General features: G+C 38.9%; 2 protein-coding genes across 3 annotated transcripts in view; one reads left to right on the forward strand and one right to left on the reverse strand.

The window, feature by feature from the left end:
- The first annotated feature begins 3,303 nt into the window (after positions 1 to 3,303).
- On the forward strand, positions 3,304 to 4,843 carry LOC6053390 (fumarylacetoacetate hydrolase domain-containing protein 2). Its single transcript, XM_038258469.1, has 5 exons — positions 3,304 to 3,451; positions 3,538 to 3,701; positions 3,761 to 4,154; positions 4,217 to 4,548; positions 4,609 to 4,843. The coding sequence occupies exons 2-5, from the start codon at positions 3,550 to 3,552 to the stop codon at positions 4,766 to 4,768; spliced, it is 1,038 nt and encodes a 345-aa protein (XP_038114397.1). The 5' UTR covers positions 3,304 to 3,451; positions 3,538 to 3,549; the 3' UTR covers positions 4,769 to 4,843.
- A 3,240-nt stretch (positions 4,844 to 8,083) lies between these two features.
- LOC6047671 (serine-rich adhesin for platelets) overlaps positions 8,084 to 15,783 on the reverse strand; it is a 132,553-nt gene continuing 124,853 nt past the window's right edge. Inside the window, exons 5-7 of one of the 2 annotated variants that reach the window (XM_038258467.1) lie at positions 13,850 to 14,434; positions 9,142 to 9,426; positions 8,084 to 9,076 (exon numbers count right to left, since the gene is read on the reverse strand). In XM_038258467.1, the coding sequence (XP_038114395.1) occupies positions 9,035 to 9,076; positions 9,142 to 9,426; positions 13,850 to 14,434 (912 nt within the window). In that variant the 3' untranslated portion in view covers positions 8,084 to 9,034. The remainder of the gene's footprint in view (positions 9,077 to 9,141; positions 9,427 to 13,849; positions 14,435 to 15,783) is intronic. The other variant, XM_038258468.1, reaches the window with a different exon arrangement.

Consider the following 15,783-nt stretch of genomic DNA (forward strand, 5'->3'; position numbering starts at 1 on the left):
CATGCTGTTGATAAGGGAAACATCATTTGATCGTTGAAGCGTGTGACCGGTTGTGCTGATGGGATATTATGGTCCTGTTCAGCAACGGAGAAGGACAACCATGGGTGGTCTCTCATGCTCATGGTCATGCTCATGCTTTTCCACTTTGTCACATGGATTGAATATTAGAAAATAGATTATAATTTGAGTTTGGCAATATTATTTTTTGCGGCAAATACTTTTATTTATTTAACTACTTTTATACATTTCACATTTTTTTCCTAATGTTTCCCTTGAACATTTTTGTGCGAGTTTTTGTGACTATGATTTTCAGCTGTCGGAAAACTTAAATATCGAATAAATTCCAATCGTTGTTAGTTCTGAATGAAAAAATGGAAAACTGTTTTACGTTTAAGAAACATGAAAAAAAACATTGGAATTTAAAAAAATATCAAGAAATGTTTAATTATGTTATTGCACATATGTTTAAAGTATTAGTCTCTTCATACATTTTGAGTAAAAAAGTAGTAAAACATGGAATCTTATCATACTGAATTTTTCATTGAAAAAAATTAAAACAATAAAATACCGATTATAAAAGGAACTTTTCTAAATTAATATTTGAAAAAATAAAAAAACATTGGTCAAGTTTTGAGAGTTTTTTAATTTAAAAATAAAGATATTTTAAATAACTTTTTGCCATTTTCAGTTGAAACGAAGTATGAAAGTTTGGCAATTAAAAAAATAAATATTGATTTTTCAAGTATTGTTAAGCATCCTGTTATATTTCGAAGACTAATTGTGTGTGTGCTTTAATTTTTGATGTACAGTCATCCCACATATTTGGAACACCTACAAATTCGGAACACTTTTATGATAATTTGTCAATATCATGCCAAAAGTAGCTTTTCTGTCGATCTTACTATTTTTAGAACCTTCATTTGGACATTATCTTGCTATTTCACTAGTAAAAGTAGTACTTTTTGAACAAAAAACTTCATTCCAAGACTATTTTGTCCAGAGCAGCAAAACACTGCCTGCAAATGGCCTGTTTCATAATTGTGGGATGATATTGTGCCTCCCACAATTGTGGAACACCTGAATTTAACTGATATTTTCACAAAAAAGTTATCAAACCATGTATAAAACATCACTAAGCTTGAGTTTCATTGGTTTCAGTGTGTGAAGTCATTATTTGATAATAAACATGTACTCCTGGAGAGATCCAAAGTTTGTTTACATTCGTAAGAAAAAAGTGTTCCGAATTTGTGGATTTCAAGGGTCAAAGTAATTCTTCAAAAACTTCATATAAAATTTAAAATTTGCAGATGTTCGATACAGCATTCGAAAGATCGCAAGAAAAGCTTTCAAATGAAAGCAAAAGCAAGTCTTAAAATTCAATTATCGATTTGCTATGATTTATTGAACATTGGCCGATCTGGAAACCGTTCCGAATATGTGGGATGACTGTATGTTTGGGATTTTTTTCTGTTTTTACAAAAATTGTCCATAGTTTCATTTTTTAAAATTAATTTAGATTTTGCTGTATGATGGTTGATTTTACTTTTTTATAAAGATTTTTTGTAAGAAATTATTCTTTAGATAAGAAATGGCTATCAATTGAGTTTCTGGAAAAGTCGGGAATTTGAAAACGGAATTTGGGTGGTCTCCCTGAAGACGTCAAATAACATCACCACACCGAAAACGACGTTTGAGTTCGTTGTATTTTTCGAATTATGAGCAAAAATATAAATTTCTGTACATAACCACACAAATTCTGTTAATGTTGAGGTTCTTAAATAAGCTTTCTAAAAAGAAACAAGAACGGAACTTTCAAATCATTTAGATCAAAACATATTGAATTTTAATTAAATGGATTATTGCACTACTGGTAGCTCCACAAATCACGGTTAATGTAACATTAGTTGATTTTAAGAAGATTATTTGTAAAAATAGTGTCTTATTTCAACCTATTTACACTTTTTCCAAAATGTTTGTTTTGTTAAGTAACTTTTTATATAAAAGTGGTCAAACTTCATGGAAACTATGTTCGAAAGGTCCCTTAAGGTCGTAGAAGGTGTCCTTCACTTTTTGAACAATGACTGTCAATGATGGTTCTAAATACAGTGTCCAGAAATAGTAAATTGCAATGAAAAAATAATCACGACATGTAAAATGCTTCTACACACAATACAACGAAAACCATTTTTTGATTGAAACATTCTGAATTGGGTCCTAAAATGAAGCTTAGATTGCTGATATTATTGTTTACAGCGATAAAGCTTATTTTTCTGAGTACAATGACCCTTTGTACGAGCACAAAGAGTTTAAAATGGATTTTTAAATCAATTTTGAAAAATTAACCTCGCGGTCCTTCTTGACAGAAAAGCTCCTACTTGACAGCTCGTTCCAAGGGGACCATAGTTGATCCATCGAAAAAATGTTGTCTTGTCAAAAAAAAATTTTTGCATTAAAATGAAAAAAAGTGATCAGAAATGGTTTTTAATCGTGTTTTTTACCGTTGTACATAAAAATTGACATAGGACTTTAGTACCCAATTGAAAGATTTGAATGTTTTTCTAAAACAAACATGGCCGCCAAATGGCCGATCTGGAATGATGCCTTCCAGAGCTTTAAGTAATTTCTTATCACCCTTCAACGTTCTGTTAGACGAAATGGCTTGTTTTCTAAGGTGTCGAAAAAACGAAAAAAACATTGTTTTTGAAGTGCATCAAACATAGTTTTTAAGTATTTTTTTCACCAATCCTACTACACTGAATTCATAAGTTTGTATGGTTTTCTATGGTTTTTGATGGCTATTCCTTGGGTGGTCCAATTTTCGATTTTTGCAAATTTTATTTAATGTTCCCGGAACATCCCAGCAGGAGCCCAACTACATCCGTAGTGGTGTTAGATCATCTTGGTCAAAACAGTATGGATCTCGTTCCTTGCAAGTGTCCCATTTTCTTACCTCCAAGTTGGCTTGGTTTAATCATCATGATGACAAGGTTTAACCTAGCTGGTGACAAGGTATAACCTAGCTGGTGGCCTTTGGATACGGCTCGTAAACCTTTGGTTAAAAAAAGCGTTAATATGTATCCTTTCCACAACAAATCGATGCCTTTATACTCTCTTGTTCTATTGCTAATTTTTCTATCTTGTTAGTTTAAGCGAGTACAGAGGCATCGATATGTTGGTCTTTCTTTAATAAATCAGAGATTTGAAACGCGAGGAGATATATCAAGCAAGCAAGTTCAACAAGTTGTGTTCTTCTCTCTATCTTAGCCAAGATTTAAACCCACCACTTTTGTGCGTATTCATTCATGGGATTCGCGTGAACACCTCTCTCTCAGCCTCGAAATGTTACTCAACAGTATGTTTGTTTTGATTCGATAACACGGCGCTTCAAGAGAACCATCAATATCTACAGACCACCAGAGGCAAATATTCATAAAGTTGTTCGATTCTATAAGTAAGTATTTGTACCAGTTCTCAAGTTGCAGAAGGAGATACTAAAAATAAACGAACTCGAATGTATGACCTCTCTGCTGTTTCCAGCCTACGCTTAAAATGAACCTAGTCAGAAGTTGCTCCTTTGCACTGCCACTTGGCCGCAGTATCATTTGCGGCTCGGCGAGATCAACCAGCAGTTCAGCGAATTTGCTCTGCGGCTCGTCTTCTTATCATATCAACACTGCTGATAACAAACAATTGCCTAGAAGGTAACGCAAATATTTGTGAAATTCGTGCAAATTTTCAATTGATTGTAATGTTATTTCAGGCATTTCTCCCAATCATCCCGAAGCAACATGAAGTTTGTGCAATTCACGACCGGTTCCAGCGAGCAGCGTCTGGGGGTGCTGTCGCAGGATGGCAGCAAAATCTCCGACATCTCCGAGCATTTTGGCAGCGATTTGAAGGCCCTCATCCGGTCCGGTGCCTCGTTGGATGTAATCAAGCAGAAGGCGACTCAAGCCCAGCAACTGTCCGCGAAGGATGTGACGCTGCTTTCGCCGGTGACCAATCCGCAGAAGATTCTGTGCGTTGGACTGAACTACCGCGGCCACTGCGAGGAACAGAACAAACCAATCCCCAAGGAGCCGATGTTCTTCAGCAAGTACGCCACGGCCATCGTCGGACCGTACGACGGAGTCATTGCGCACAAAATCACCGACGTAAGTTTGCTTTCGATCAACCCAGAGTGACGTCACCCCTTAACTAAACCTAATTGCTCCAGCAAATCGATTGGGAAGTGGAGCTGGCGGTCATCATCGGCAAGGAGGCCAAGCACGTGTCCCGGGCCAACGCGATGGACTACGTGTTCGGCTATACCGTGGCGCAGGACATCTCCGCCCGGGACTGGCAAAAGACGCGCAACGGAGGACAGTTCCTGATCGGCAAGTCGATGGACAGCTTCTGTCCGCTAGGACCGGCGGTGGTGCACAAATCGCTGGTGGCCGACCCGCACAACCTGGTCATTACGTGCTCCGTCAACGGGGTGCAGAAGCAGAAGGGCAACACCAGTGAGTTGGTGTTCCGGATTGACGACATTATCGAGCGGGTTACACAGTAAGTCGAGTGAATTTTTGCTTGCTAAACATCAAATGCATTCGTCAATTTAAATTTCAGATCAATCACCCTGCTGCCGGGGGATGTGATTTTGACGGGGACGCCGGCCGGCGTGGGAATGCATCGCAGTCCACCAGAGTTCCTGAAGGTTGGGGACGTGATCGACAGCGAGATCGAGTCGCTTGGAAAGATTAAGAACAGTGTCGTGGCTGATCAATGAATGTGTTTTGTTTCAGGTGAAAATGTGCTTTACTGAAGGCAAATATATAAGTTTCTTGGTTTTTTGCAAATCGAATTTTCTTTGTTTTTTATGTGGATAAAACTTTATTCAGTTAGAAGAAATATTTTACTATAATTAGTTTTCCCGGGAGGCCACCTCAATCCTATTCTGAATTTCCGACTTTATTCCGATTTTTCCAACCTCTTTTTTCGTATGTTCAAAAATGAAAGGGGTCGTACCGCCCCTCCGTCACGAGATATCAAAAAATGGATCTCGAATTCATGATCAGCGACTAAGTTACCCCTTTGGACAAATAAATCGAAGAGGGGTCGGGGCCTTTTTCCGATTTCGTGTGAGTTGGTAGAGAATTAACCCCGTATTTTTTCGAAAGTACTCAATTCTTCATAATTTGCAATATGGGTACCGTGAACTGGGGTCAATCGGGAAACATGGGACGAATTGGGACAGCAGTTATAATCATGTTGGAGCAAAATTTTTTGAATTTTCTGGTTGGTTTCGGTTAGAACAGACTCAAACCAACAAAATGTGTACATCCATTTCCAAATTTAAAAGCGTTAAGGCCGTTGCAAATATTTTTAAAAGCTAAAATCGGTCCGAAAAATCAAGGGGCAAAAAAGATTTTTTTCAAAAAACTTCAAAATTTCAAAGGCAATAGAATTCTAACCAACTGAAAACAATTAGAAATGCATTTTCCTGCATCAAAAATTATATTGAGCATGTCTGGGATTGATTAAAAATATTTAAATTTTTTGTGAAAATTTAATGTACAGCACAGCTCCCTCCGTGTACGCACGAGAGCATGCAGCTAGTGCTCAGTGCTCCATCGTTTTTTCGATTTTTTTCGCCGTAATTGATTGTGGTTACCCGCGAGTTTGCTTCTCCAGCATGCCAAAGGCCGGCCGTGGCCGTGGCAGTTCGAGTGCGGCCTCGAAAACCCGCGAAGTTCGTCTACCGGCCGTGTGCAAAAAGGTAAACAAACCAACGCCGTCGACCGCCATCGCGCAGGGGAGCGTCAGCGCTGAAGGCATCGACAAAAAGTTACTACATCCCGGATATGTCCCAAGATCACCAGTGCGAACCCGTTCCGGTACTTCCGGTGCCACGACCAGTGGCACATCAACATCCGCCAACATCCCCATCAGGAACGAGTTCCAGATGCTGAGCGACGACGAAGAAAATAACAACTCTGACGGTAGCAGCACTACCGACGACGACGACGACGATGATGGTCGTGCACGGAAAAAGTGCCGACGTCAAAAAGAACAACTCTCCAGTGGAACGTAGACCACCCAATTTTGTTTTGACACGTTAGCGGACGATGTTGACGAGTTGCTGGAAGGCCTCGGATATTGTCTGAAAATCGGTAAGTCGGCAGTGCAAGTGATCACTGACCAAAAGAATTTCGACCTGGTGTTTGAAGAATTGAAGCGTAGCAACTTCAACTTCTACACATTCAACCCCGAGAAGCCCCCTGTTAAGGTCGTCTTGCAGGGTTATCAAGACCGTCCGATCTCCGACCTGAAGGGTCACCTTTCGGACGCCGGAATAAAACCGCGGGAGATAAAAGTGCTCTCGCGCAAGACAACGGTAACAGGTACACACTAGAGAGCCTAGAGCTTATTAGAGAACGGACATCTAAACCGGAGTACCAATCGAGCAAAATCCTTTGTCTTATGCTCGATTGGTACCTCCGTTTGACAGTTCTCGTGCTTCGATTGGTACTTTTGGTTTGAGATGTCCGTTCTCTAATAAGCTTCAGGCTCTCTAGTACACACACACTGTACCTGTTGTACTTCTACCGCGGCACCGTCAAGCTCCAAGACCTGCGGCGGACTAAAACGTTGGACGGTTTTTGGGTAAACTGGCGGTTTTACACCAAGAACCCGACGGACGTAGCGCAATGCCACCGTTGCCAGAAATTCGGCCACGGCTCGCGGAACTGCAACCTCTTGCCCCGCTGCGTGAAGTGCGGTGAGTCACACCTCTCGGAGGTGTGCGCACTGCCACGAAAGGCGGACTTGGGGGACAAGGCAGAACAAACCAAGCCGCGCGTAAAGTGCGCGAACTGTGACGGCAACCTTACCGGCAATTACCGCGGATGCGTCGCGCGCAGGGCCTACCTCGAGGAGCAGGAAAAGAGGAAGAAGAAAGCGTCCCACCCTCCTCAGCGAAGTACGAGCGCAGCCGTTCCTGCAGCTGGACAGCGTACGGTTCCAGCGGAAAACTCAGCGTTCCCTCCTGGTTGGGGGCGTTCGTTCGCCAGCGTGGTCGCTGCCGGTAGCGGCAGTACGGCCCGGCAAGAAGTCACCGGGGAAGATCTCTTCACCCTGCCGGAGTTCTTTGCTCTCGCGGGGGAGATGATGACGCGGTTTCGGAGCTGCCGGAACAATGCAGAACAATTCCTGGCCCTTGGGGAACTGATGATCAAACACATCTACAAAGGATAAATTACCTGTGATCTAGATATAAGCTTTCTTTTCTACTATCCCCTTTCCTTTCCAATTTCTGTAAGTTTTTTTTTAAAGTTTTTTCTTACTCTTGCTAGTGCCTTAGTTAAAGAAATAATTGTTCCTAAATGGATTATGATGCAACACACAGCTGTAAGGAACTCCAAAACTCTGTTATGCACTTCAAAATAACTCATTGTATCTTGATTATTCACCAATAAAACCGAATTGAATTGAAAAAAAAAAAAAAAAAAACATTTTAAAGTAAAGAAGTTGTTGTTGTTGTTGATTTTATTGGGGGAACTTTAACCGTATGGGTCATTCGCTCCCGTAAAGTAAAGAAGTATTTTCTCATGCTATTGCCAAAATATCTAAAACTTGAGAAAACAAAGTAAAGAAGTGTTTTCTCAAGTTTTAGATATTTTGGCAATAGCATGACTGTAATCACGCCTCAAGTATTTTGTAAAATGAGACTTGCGTTCGAACTTCTACGCGCTTCAAAAATAACTCTCCTTTAACAGACTGCAGTCCCAATTGCCAAGAATAAAATGTCTATTCGGGAAAGAGAGAAAAGCGTAAAAATATAAACAGCATAGGAGTTTTTTTTGTTATTTATAATTATTGATTGCCATTTTCAAATTAAATATTTTCACGTAATTTGGTTGTTTGGGTAAGTAAAGAAAATTTGTATGTTTGTTGGCAATAAAGGATTATTTTTCTATATCGCAGTTAAAGGATTAGTAACTCTAAAAATTATTAAGGCCAAACTACTATATAAACTACTAAAAAAACAGTTTTAGATACAGACAGGACATTTTCGGCTGTTTCAGTCAGAAATCGCACAAGATTTTAATTTTCCATGCTTGGGTAGCTGTTTTTATTCCGCGCTCTCAGTTCAACACATACGTTTTATTGACACTGTGTAGTAGTTTCTTTTCAAATCATTGCTCACTCGCATTCCCGCTCTTCTAACCCTAGTTCTCTACTAATTGCTGCTGTTCTAAACTGTTACTTTAAACGCTACTCGCTACAAAATCCTACAAAACTAGCTGTTACACACATCATCATCGATTCCTTACCGCAGCGTTGCGCGGTAAACTTTATTTTTTTCTTCTTCTGGTAAGTCTGGCTTGAATCGATACTTTCGGTTTCATGTTTCTTTTTTGCAACCATTTTGGTTTTCCATTCCTTACACTTCTAAATATCTTGATAGTGGTAAATATGCTTGCGTTTAGTTGTTGGTTAGGATGTTCTTTTTTTTATATAATTTACGATAATAATTAGGGTAATAACGGCTAGGTGTGTTTGTTGTTTTATGAAATATATGTTCAAATCAAATGAAAATTTACTTAAATTCTTTTTATAAGAAAGCTACGATAAAAATGTTGCACTTGTTTAACCAAGGACTTGTTCTTTCTTTGCTGTTGTGAATTGATTGTGAAATTCGTTTTATTTTTTAACTTTAGAGCAAAGAAAACACTAAGAAATGCAAACTAACTTTTAATGCTAATTTTGATGATTTCTTGCTGCTAGATAAGTTTATGCTTTTTTTAAATTAAGATTGTTTTGCTACATTTCTTCGTAGTCTTTTAGAGATAGTTTTGCTGTGTCTGTTTTTTTTTTTCTGTAATAATGTTTATTTAAACTTGTTTAAAAAGGTTATATTCATTTTATAACTGGTAGTTTGTTGAATTGTAGAAAACGTTTCATACTGAAAGCTGAATGTCTCTCAAGTGCGCTTGTGTTTGTTTAATTAGTCAGTTTTTGAATAAAACGATAATACCTGGATTAGTTTAGCTTAACCGGTGCACACTTCCGAGTGGTCGTCCCAGGCGTTGACCTGCAAAAAAGTAACACAATCGTCAAAATTCATTCAAATATTAACACAAAAAAAAATCAACCCACCTGACACTCGCGGCTGCAGTACCACTGGTTGCCACATCCGGCGCACACAAACTGGGCCTCGCGCTTTTTGCAGCCCTGGCACTCCGGGACGTCGTTCTCGTGGAACTCGGGACCGTTTCCGCCACCGCCGCCACGGGCCGTGATGACCACGCTCGGTTCGCCGCGGTGATTGCGCTGGTGATGGCCGCCGCCGCCGGAATTGTTCACGTGGCCGTCGTGGTGACTGTGGTGGTCATCGCCCTCGTCAATCACCAGCCGGTCCACGCTGTCCTCCGCTTCGTCGTCCTAGAATCGAAAATGGGGGTGAATGAAATGGAAATATATTAAATATTTATAACAACATTAAAAACAGACAACTTATCCAAACTATTTCTAAACCAAATTCTCTTATCCTTTCTTCAAGTAAAGTTAAAATAAAATGCTATTCATGTAGATTTAATTTATTGTGTTTTATTTGAAAAATTACGTGTGTTTGGCCAACTCAAATCAAAACAGCGTCGAAAAGTATCGAGCTGGAGTTAAACTTTTTGTGAAGTTGCTGTGAATTTTACCACGGCGCTTCGAAAAGTTTAACTCCATATTGCACGCACACAACCTCACTTTTAATTTCTCGATTGATTTGCGTTTTCTGTTCACGATCCTGCAGTTCAAAAAAAAAAAAAAAAAGCTAAGTACGGAGCTCTGAAGAAATACGGTCGAAAAATGTTGCGCATTCTTTTCGTGACCCCTCTCATCAAAAGTTGACGTTGCGTGTAAAAAAAATAATTCGAAAATCAAGAAAAAAATATTTTTGCTATTCCGTCGTGAAACTACTTACTTTTCCTGTCATTCTTGAACGACGAAATACTGTACCAAAAATAACAGAATCGAATAGCAACACTTTTCAAAATAAATGCTGAAAAGTTCTACTTTTCAGCACTCAAATGGGTGCTGAAAAGTTAAACTTTTCAGCACTTGTTTTGAAAAGTTGAACTTTTCAGCACTTGTTTTGAAAAGTAACACTTTTCAACATTTTTTTGATTTAAACGATTAATTGACAAAATACATGAAAATTTGACATAAAATTTTACTCAGTGTGTGTTTTTTGGAATTGCAAAAAATGTTGTATGGAGGACATGTTTGAAACGACCAGGCGTCGGATGATTGTTAAAGCGAGAATGAGAGAGAAAAATGAGAATGCTAGCCCGAATGTGTAAACACAAAAAAGCCGTCGGCTGTGTTCGGCGCAGAGAGTATCAAGACGGTAAGAAAAGCATTGATATTTTGGGTATGCAAATTTGAATTTTCAGTAATATCTTTTCTAGGGGAATTTATTGGATTTTTTTGGTGGAACAAAAACTTGAAACAAAACTTTCACTGTCCCAGATTGTTAAATTCTGTAATTCAAAATTGAAAAAAAAACATCACCTACAATAATACAAAAAAAAAACCAAAAGTTAGCAGAACAACGTATCGCTCGGCAGAAATATATGACGAATTTCTGCAAATTATGAGCCTTTTTGGCGCTTTTTGACAGTTAATTTGACGAAGTTCGGCTTTTTACTGTCGAAAACAAAGTTTTTTTGGCAGAAATATGCCGAACCCAAAACGAGTCGAACGTCAAAAATGGGTAACATTAAAAAAATAAATTTAAAAAATTATGCATATAAAACTTTAAATAAAGACGCTGAACATAAAAATGCACTTCAAAAATAAAAATAAAATTTGATATCAGTTATCGACAACGAATATTCACTCAAATTGAAATAGTTGTTTATGCAACAAGTGAGTGGTGGATCCGGATTTAGGGTCCATAAAATTGAAATGAAAAATTAATCACTACATGAACAATGCTTTCTGAATCAAGATTTGAACGTTTTCAAAAAAAAAAAAACAAACATGGCCACCAAATAGCCGACTGGGAATGATGCCTTTCACAGCCCTAATTATTTTTTGCTTGATTTATTTCTTTGGGATTAACATAAATATACAGCAATTCCCCACGAAAACAGCATGATTAAAAAAAAAGTTCTCCGATCGGGCTTTATATTTTTCTGGAAGATCCTTGGCCAAAATAATTAGACTCGTATTTTTTTGTTTGGCCATTAGGGTAACTTACGCCGTGTTAGGGTGGTCTGAAAATGGCCATTTAAGTCATTTTAACCTCTTTTTTCGAAAAATCATATCAATTTTTTGTCATTTTTTGCAATTTTTGTCGATTTCCGCAAAAACCACTTTTTTAAAAAATCATATCTCCACGCCATTTCATCCGATTTTAGCTGTCTTAGACGCAAAAGAAAGGTGATTAGTTTGGCTGTTTGGGAAAAATAGTAAGAAGTTTCAAAAATCTAGCTTAACATTTGAAAAGGTCGTATGAAAACCTAAAATGCTGTTTTGAAGGTCTCGGGAATATTTTTACCTGGGTACCAAAAGTTGCGTAGTTCAATTACGAAAATTGGTACCCTAACATTTATATGTCATCGCTGAATTTTTCAAGTTATCGCAGTTTTAGTGAAAAAGTCGATTTTTTTCCCGTTTTCGTCATTTTCCCATTTTTGTGCGTGGCGCGTCGAAAAACCTAGTTTTTATTTTAAAAAAATCGTATCTCAGAGTATTGAAAACATAACTTCACCATGTTTTGATATAAAATTAGTAAAATTTTCCGAGGAATCAGGTAAAACTAATTTTAGACATAGGCTCTTTGGTCCCGAGACCATCAAAACAGCATTTAATGTTCTCATACGACCTTTTCAAATGTTAAGCTAGATTTTTGAAACTTCTTACTATTTTTCCCAAACAGCCAAACTAATCACCTTTCTTTTGCGTCTAAGACAGCTAAAATCGGATGAAATGGCGCGGAAATATGTTTTTTTGAAAAAGTGGTTTTTGCGAAAACCGACAAAAAAATGCCATTTTTCGGACCACCCTAACACGGCGTAGGTCACCCTAAGCGCAAAACAAAAAAAAATAGGGGTCTAATTATTTCGGCCAAGGATCCCCCAGAAAAAATATGGCCGGATCGGAGAACTTTTTTTTCAAATCATGCTGTTTTCGTGGGGAATTGCTGTATAGAGGATTTGCAGCAAAGCTAAAAGACACATGTCGCCACCTATGAACAAATAGCTTAAACCTATGATTTTTTGAAAAAATGTGTTTTTTCCTCCATAATCAACATTTTTACAAAACTTATGCCGGATTCGGATGAGAAAAAATATTTCCAACAATTTGGTGTACAACTTTCCAAAATTTGTTTGATTTTTCTATGAGAAAACTGTAAATTTATAAAAAGATAGTAATTTGGACTATTAGGCAAGTAAGTCTGTCAAAAATCAATAAACATTGTTGAATATACGTAAACACATCTGTTATCAACTATATAACTGTATATTTTATTGATATATACTAGGGTGGTCCAAATCCGGACTTTTTTAATGAAGGTTCTACATTTGAGAAATGGTAAGAATCGGATAATTATGGCGCCTTCCACAGGTAAAAAAGTAAAACAGTTGCTTTTCTCCATACATTTTGACGATTTTTCCCATACAAATTTTAAGCGATTGGAGGGAGGGGTTCCCGTGGTCAGAATGAGCTCAAATTTGGAATTTAGCCTAGTGATGGGTCAATCTTTGATTTCAGGGGGTAGCCCCAAAAAAGTCCGGATTTGGACCACCCTAATATATACGGGGAAACCATTTTTTTCTTGTTCCAAAACATGTTTTTTAAAGAAAAAGGTCACACATTTTTGCGCGCCCAAAAATTGATGTTCATTATTTTAAAGCAAAACATTTTTCTCGTCTTTTGCAACCAGTTTCATTATGATTGATGCAGGGAATCATGAGAAATAAGCGATTTTGTTCTTCAATCCAGCAGAAAGGAATGCGATTTTTGGCAAGTAACCTCATTTTGGCGCCACCTACATTTGAAACACAGTCGCGCTGCAAAACCTCAATAACAGATGTGTTAACGTATATTCAACAATTTTTATTGTTTTTTGACAGACTTGCATGCCAAATAGTCCAAATTACTATCTTTTTGATAAATTTACAGTTTTCTCATAGAAAAATCAAACAAATATTGGAACATTGTACACCAAATTGTTGGAAATAATTTTTCTCATCCGAATCCGGCATAAGTTCTGTAAAAATGTTAATTATGGAGGAAAAAACACATTTTTACAAAAAATCATAGGTTTACGCTATTTGTTCATAGGTGGCGACATGTGTCTATTAGCTTTGCTGCAAATTCTCTATAGCGAGCAATCTGTTGAGTTCATAAAATGATTTCAGTTGAATAGAAGTTGTCCAATAATTTGCGTCCTGTTTCACCTTAGGAAAAACAATGTCGTAACCCTTTCGTTGACCGTTTCTTCAGTGTTATAGAGTTATATATTATATATGGAGTTTTGCGCTCCTTCCGAGCTCCGTATTAGCCTATATTTGGAATTTGGTCTCAGATCAAGAACAAAATACCAGTTGATTATTCTTGGGAAAATACCTAAATTGAAATTCTGTCAATGTAACTCCGGTTTGCGGGAAACAAAAAATTTTAAATAAAAGAGACATAAAAAACTGTAGTAAATACATTTTTTGAACATTTTGTTTTCCTTCCTCCCCCTTCTTCAAAATGATCATAAATTAGGGGACAACAAGAAGTTGCTGCTCAAACTTTATTTGCACTAGAGAAATTATAAAAACATGTTCGAAGTCTCATAAAATTGCCCACCCCTTACCATGCTCATAAAGTGCTGCTCGCGCAGCCGCTGCAGCTGCTTTTGCTGCTCCTGCAGCTGTTGATGGGCGGCGGCGGCCTGCAGCAGCGACGCCTGAATGCTGGTGCTACCGCCATTCGAGCCCCCATTGCCACCCCCGACCGGCGTGATGGTGATTTCACTGTTCGACTTGGACAAATTGAGCCCGGTGCTGGCCTGCAGATTGGCCAACGCCCCGGACGTTACGGTGGCAGCTTGTTGCTGGGCCGCCGCCGCAGCCGCCGAGTTCATCCGCTCGGGCGCCGTCAGGAGTCGGGCCAGCGTTGGGGAAAACGAAGTGAAGCCTGGGCCGGAGGTGGCGGTCGTGGCCGGATTCGGCCGGGACGCGGACTTGGTAAGGATGCCGTGGAGCAACGAGTTGCTGGTCGAGTTGGCGGCTTGGGATTGATTCGCGGAAGTACCACCGCCACCGTTGCTGAGGTTCAACTCCGGTAGCGCGGTAGAGTTGGAACTGGCCGAGTTCATCACCGGGTGGAGCGTGACTTCCGGGTAGGCACCGCCCTTGCCCAAACTGGGCACGGCCGACTCGCCGCCACCGGACGATCGCTGTTGGGAAGAAGACGAACAATTGGTAGTAGTGGCCACGGAAGTTCCGCCTGAAGAGGCTACTGCTGCTGCTGCTGTTACGGCATTGCTCAGACTGCTCAGGCTCGACAGCAGCGAGCGGTCGGATTGGCTCATTTTGGCAAACTGGACCAGGACGTCCTTGAAGGAGACCGCCCCCGGGAGGGTGGTTGGTGGTGGGGCGTTGGAATTGCTCTGGGACGAGTCGTTGCTGGAGGGACGGGAGGTGTTCTGGACGAAAGAGGGGGACATTTGGTGAGAAAAGAGATTTTTGTTTGCGGTGTTTTGAAGGTTTGAAGGATGATGATGTTGGATGGATGGTGCCAGGGAAGTGATGGAAACGGGGGTCTCTGATGGAATGGAAATGGTTGAACAGAAGAATAATGCGTAAAGCTAGCAAAACATAAGCGGCCTAAACGTCTCAACGTGTTTTTTTACTACCAATTTTTCAGTCTTCGTCAGCGCCGATTGGGGTTTCATAGTCTTATTGAATTTGGGGTTATTTTTGGATATACTTTGCAGATCGTGTTTGGGGTATTTTGTCAGATTTCTCACATGATTAATCACAGGGTCATTAAACGTGAATTCGTTTTTTGAACAGTTTTCCGATTTTCGCGAAATTTGACTCAAGAAGATAGTTGTTATTAACCGTTGATTTGTCTTTCTTTATCACCGGATTAAATCGGCTATAAAAAATTTCCTTATTAAGCGTCCTAGACCTACCTTCACTGAGAATTTTTGAGATATGATTTTTTGAAAATTGCATATTTTTTATATCAAAATGGCTGTAACGAATTGGTCGCAGTGGTCAACACATTAATATTATTATTCAAAAAAAAAATAAAATGTTTGTTTTTTAAAGTTCTGAAATTTCTCATAATACCTTCTCTAGAACATAATTCTGAATTAATACGTTCAAATAACTAATTCGTAGCTGAAGAAGAAGGTAGAAATTGCGTGTTGTTCCTAGATCAAATTTTCAGAAGGGCCTATCTGCATAGGAAACCCATGACTTATAGGTTGTTTTGAAAATTTGCTCTAGATTTCAAAACATTACCATTTTTTTCACAATATATTTTCTATTTAATTTTGAGGACCACTGTTAGAACTCTGACAAGCAAAGTTCATCATCATTAAAGAAAAAAATATTTTGGACTTTTTTTCATTTTCAATTTCAAATTTCAAGTAGGTACATAAAAGACGTATTATACTATGACAAACGAACAAATTCACACTTTTGTCGTGTTTGACAGTTTTCCAAACTCGCAAACAAAGCAAAATGTATGCAGGATGGCGTTTCTGCAAATAAATTCAGGCAAACTGTCAAAAAG

Source organism: Culex quinquefasciatus, chromosome 2 (genome assembly GCF_015732765.1).
Source record: "Culex quinquefasciatus strain JHB chromosome 2, VPISU_Cqui_1.0_pri_paternal, whole genome shotgun sequence".
NCBI lineage: Eukaryota > Metazoa > Arthropoda > Insecta > Diptera > Culicidae > Culex > Culex quinquefasciatus.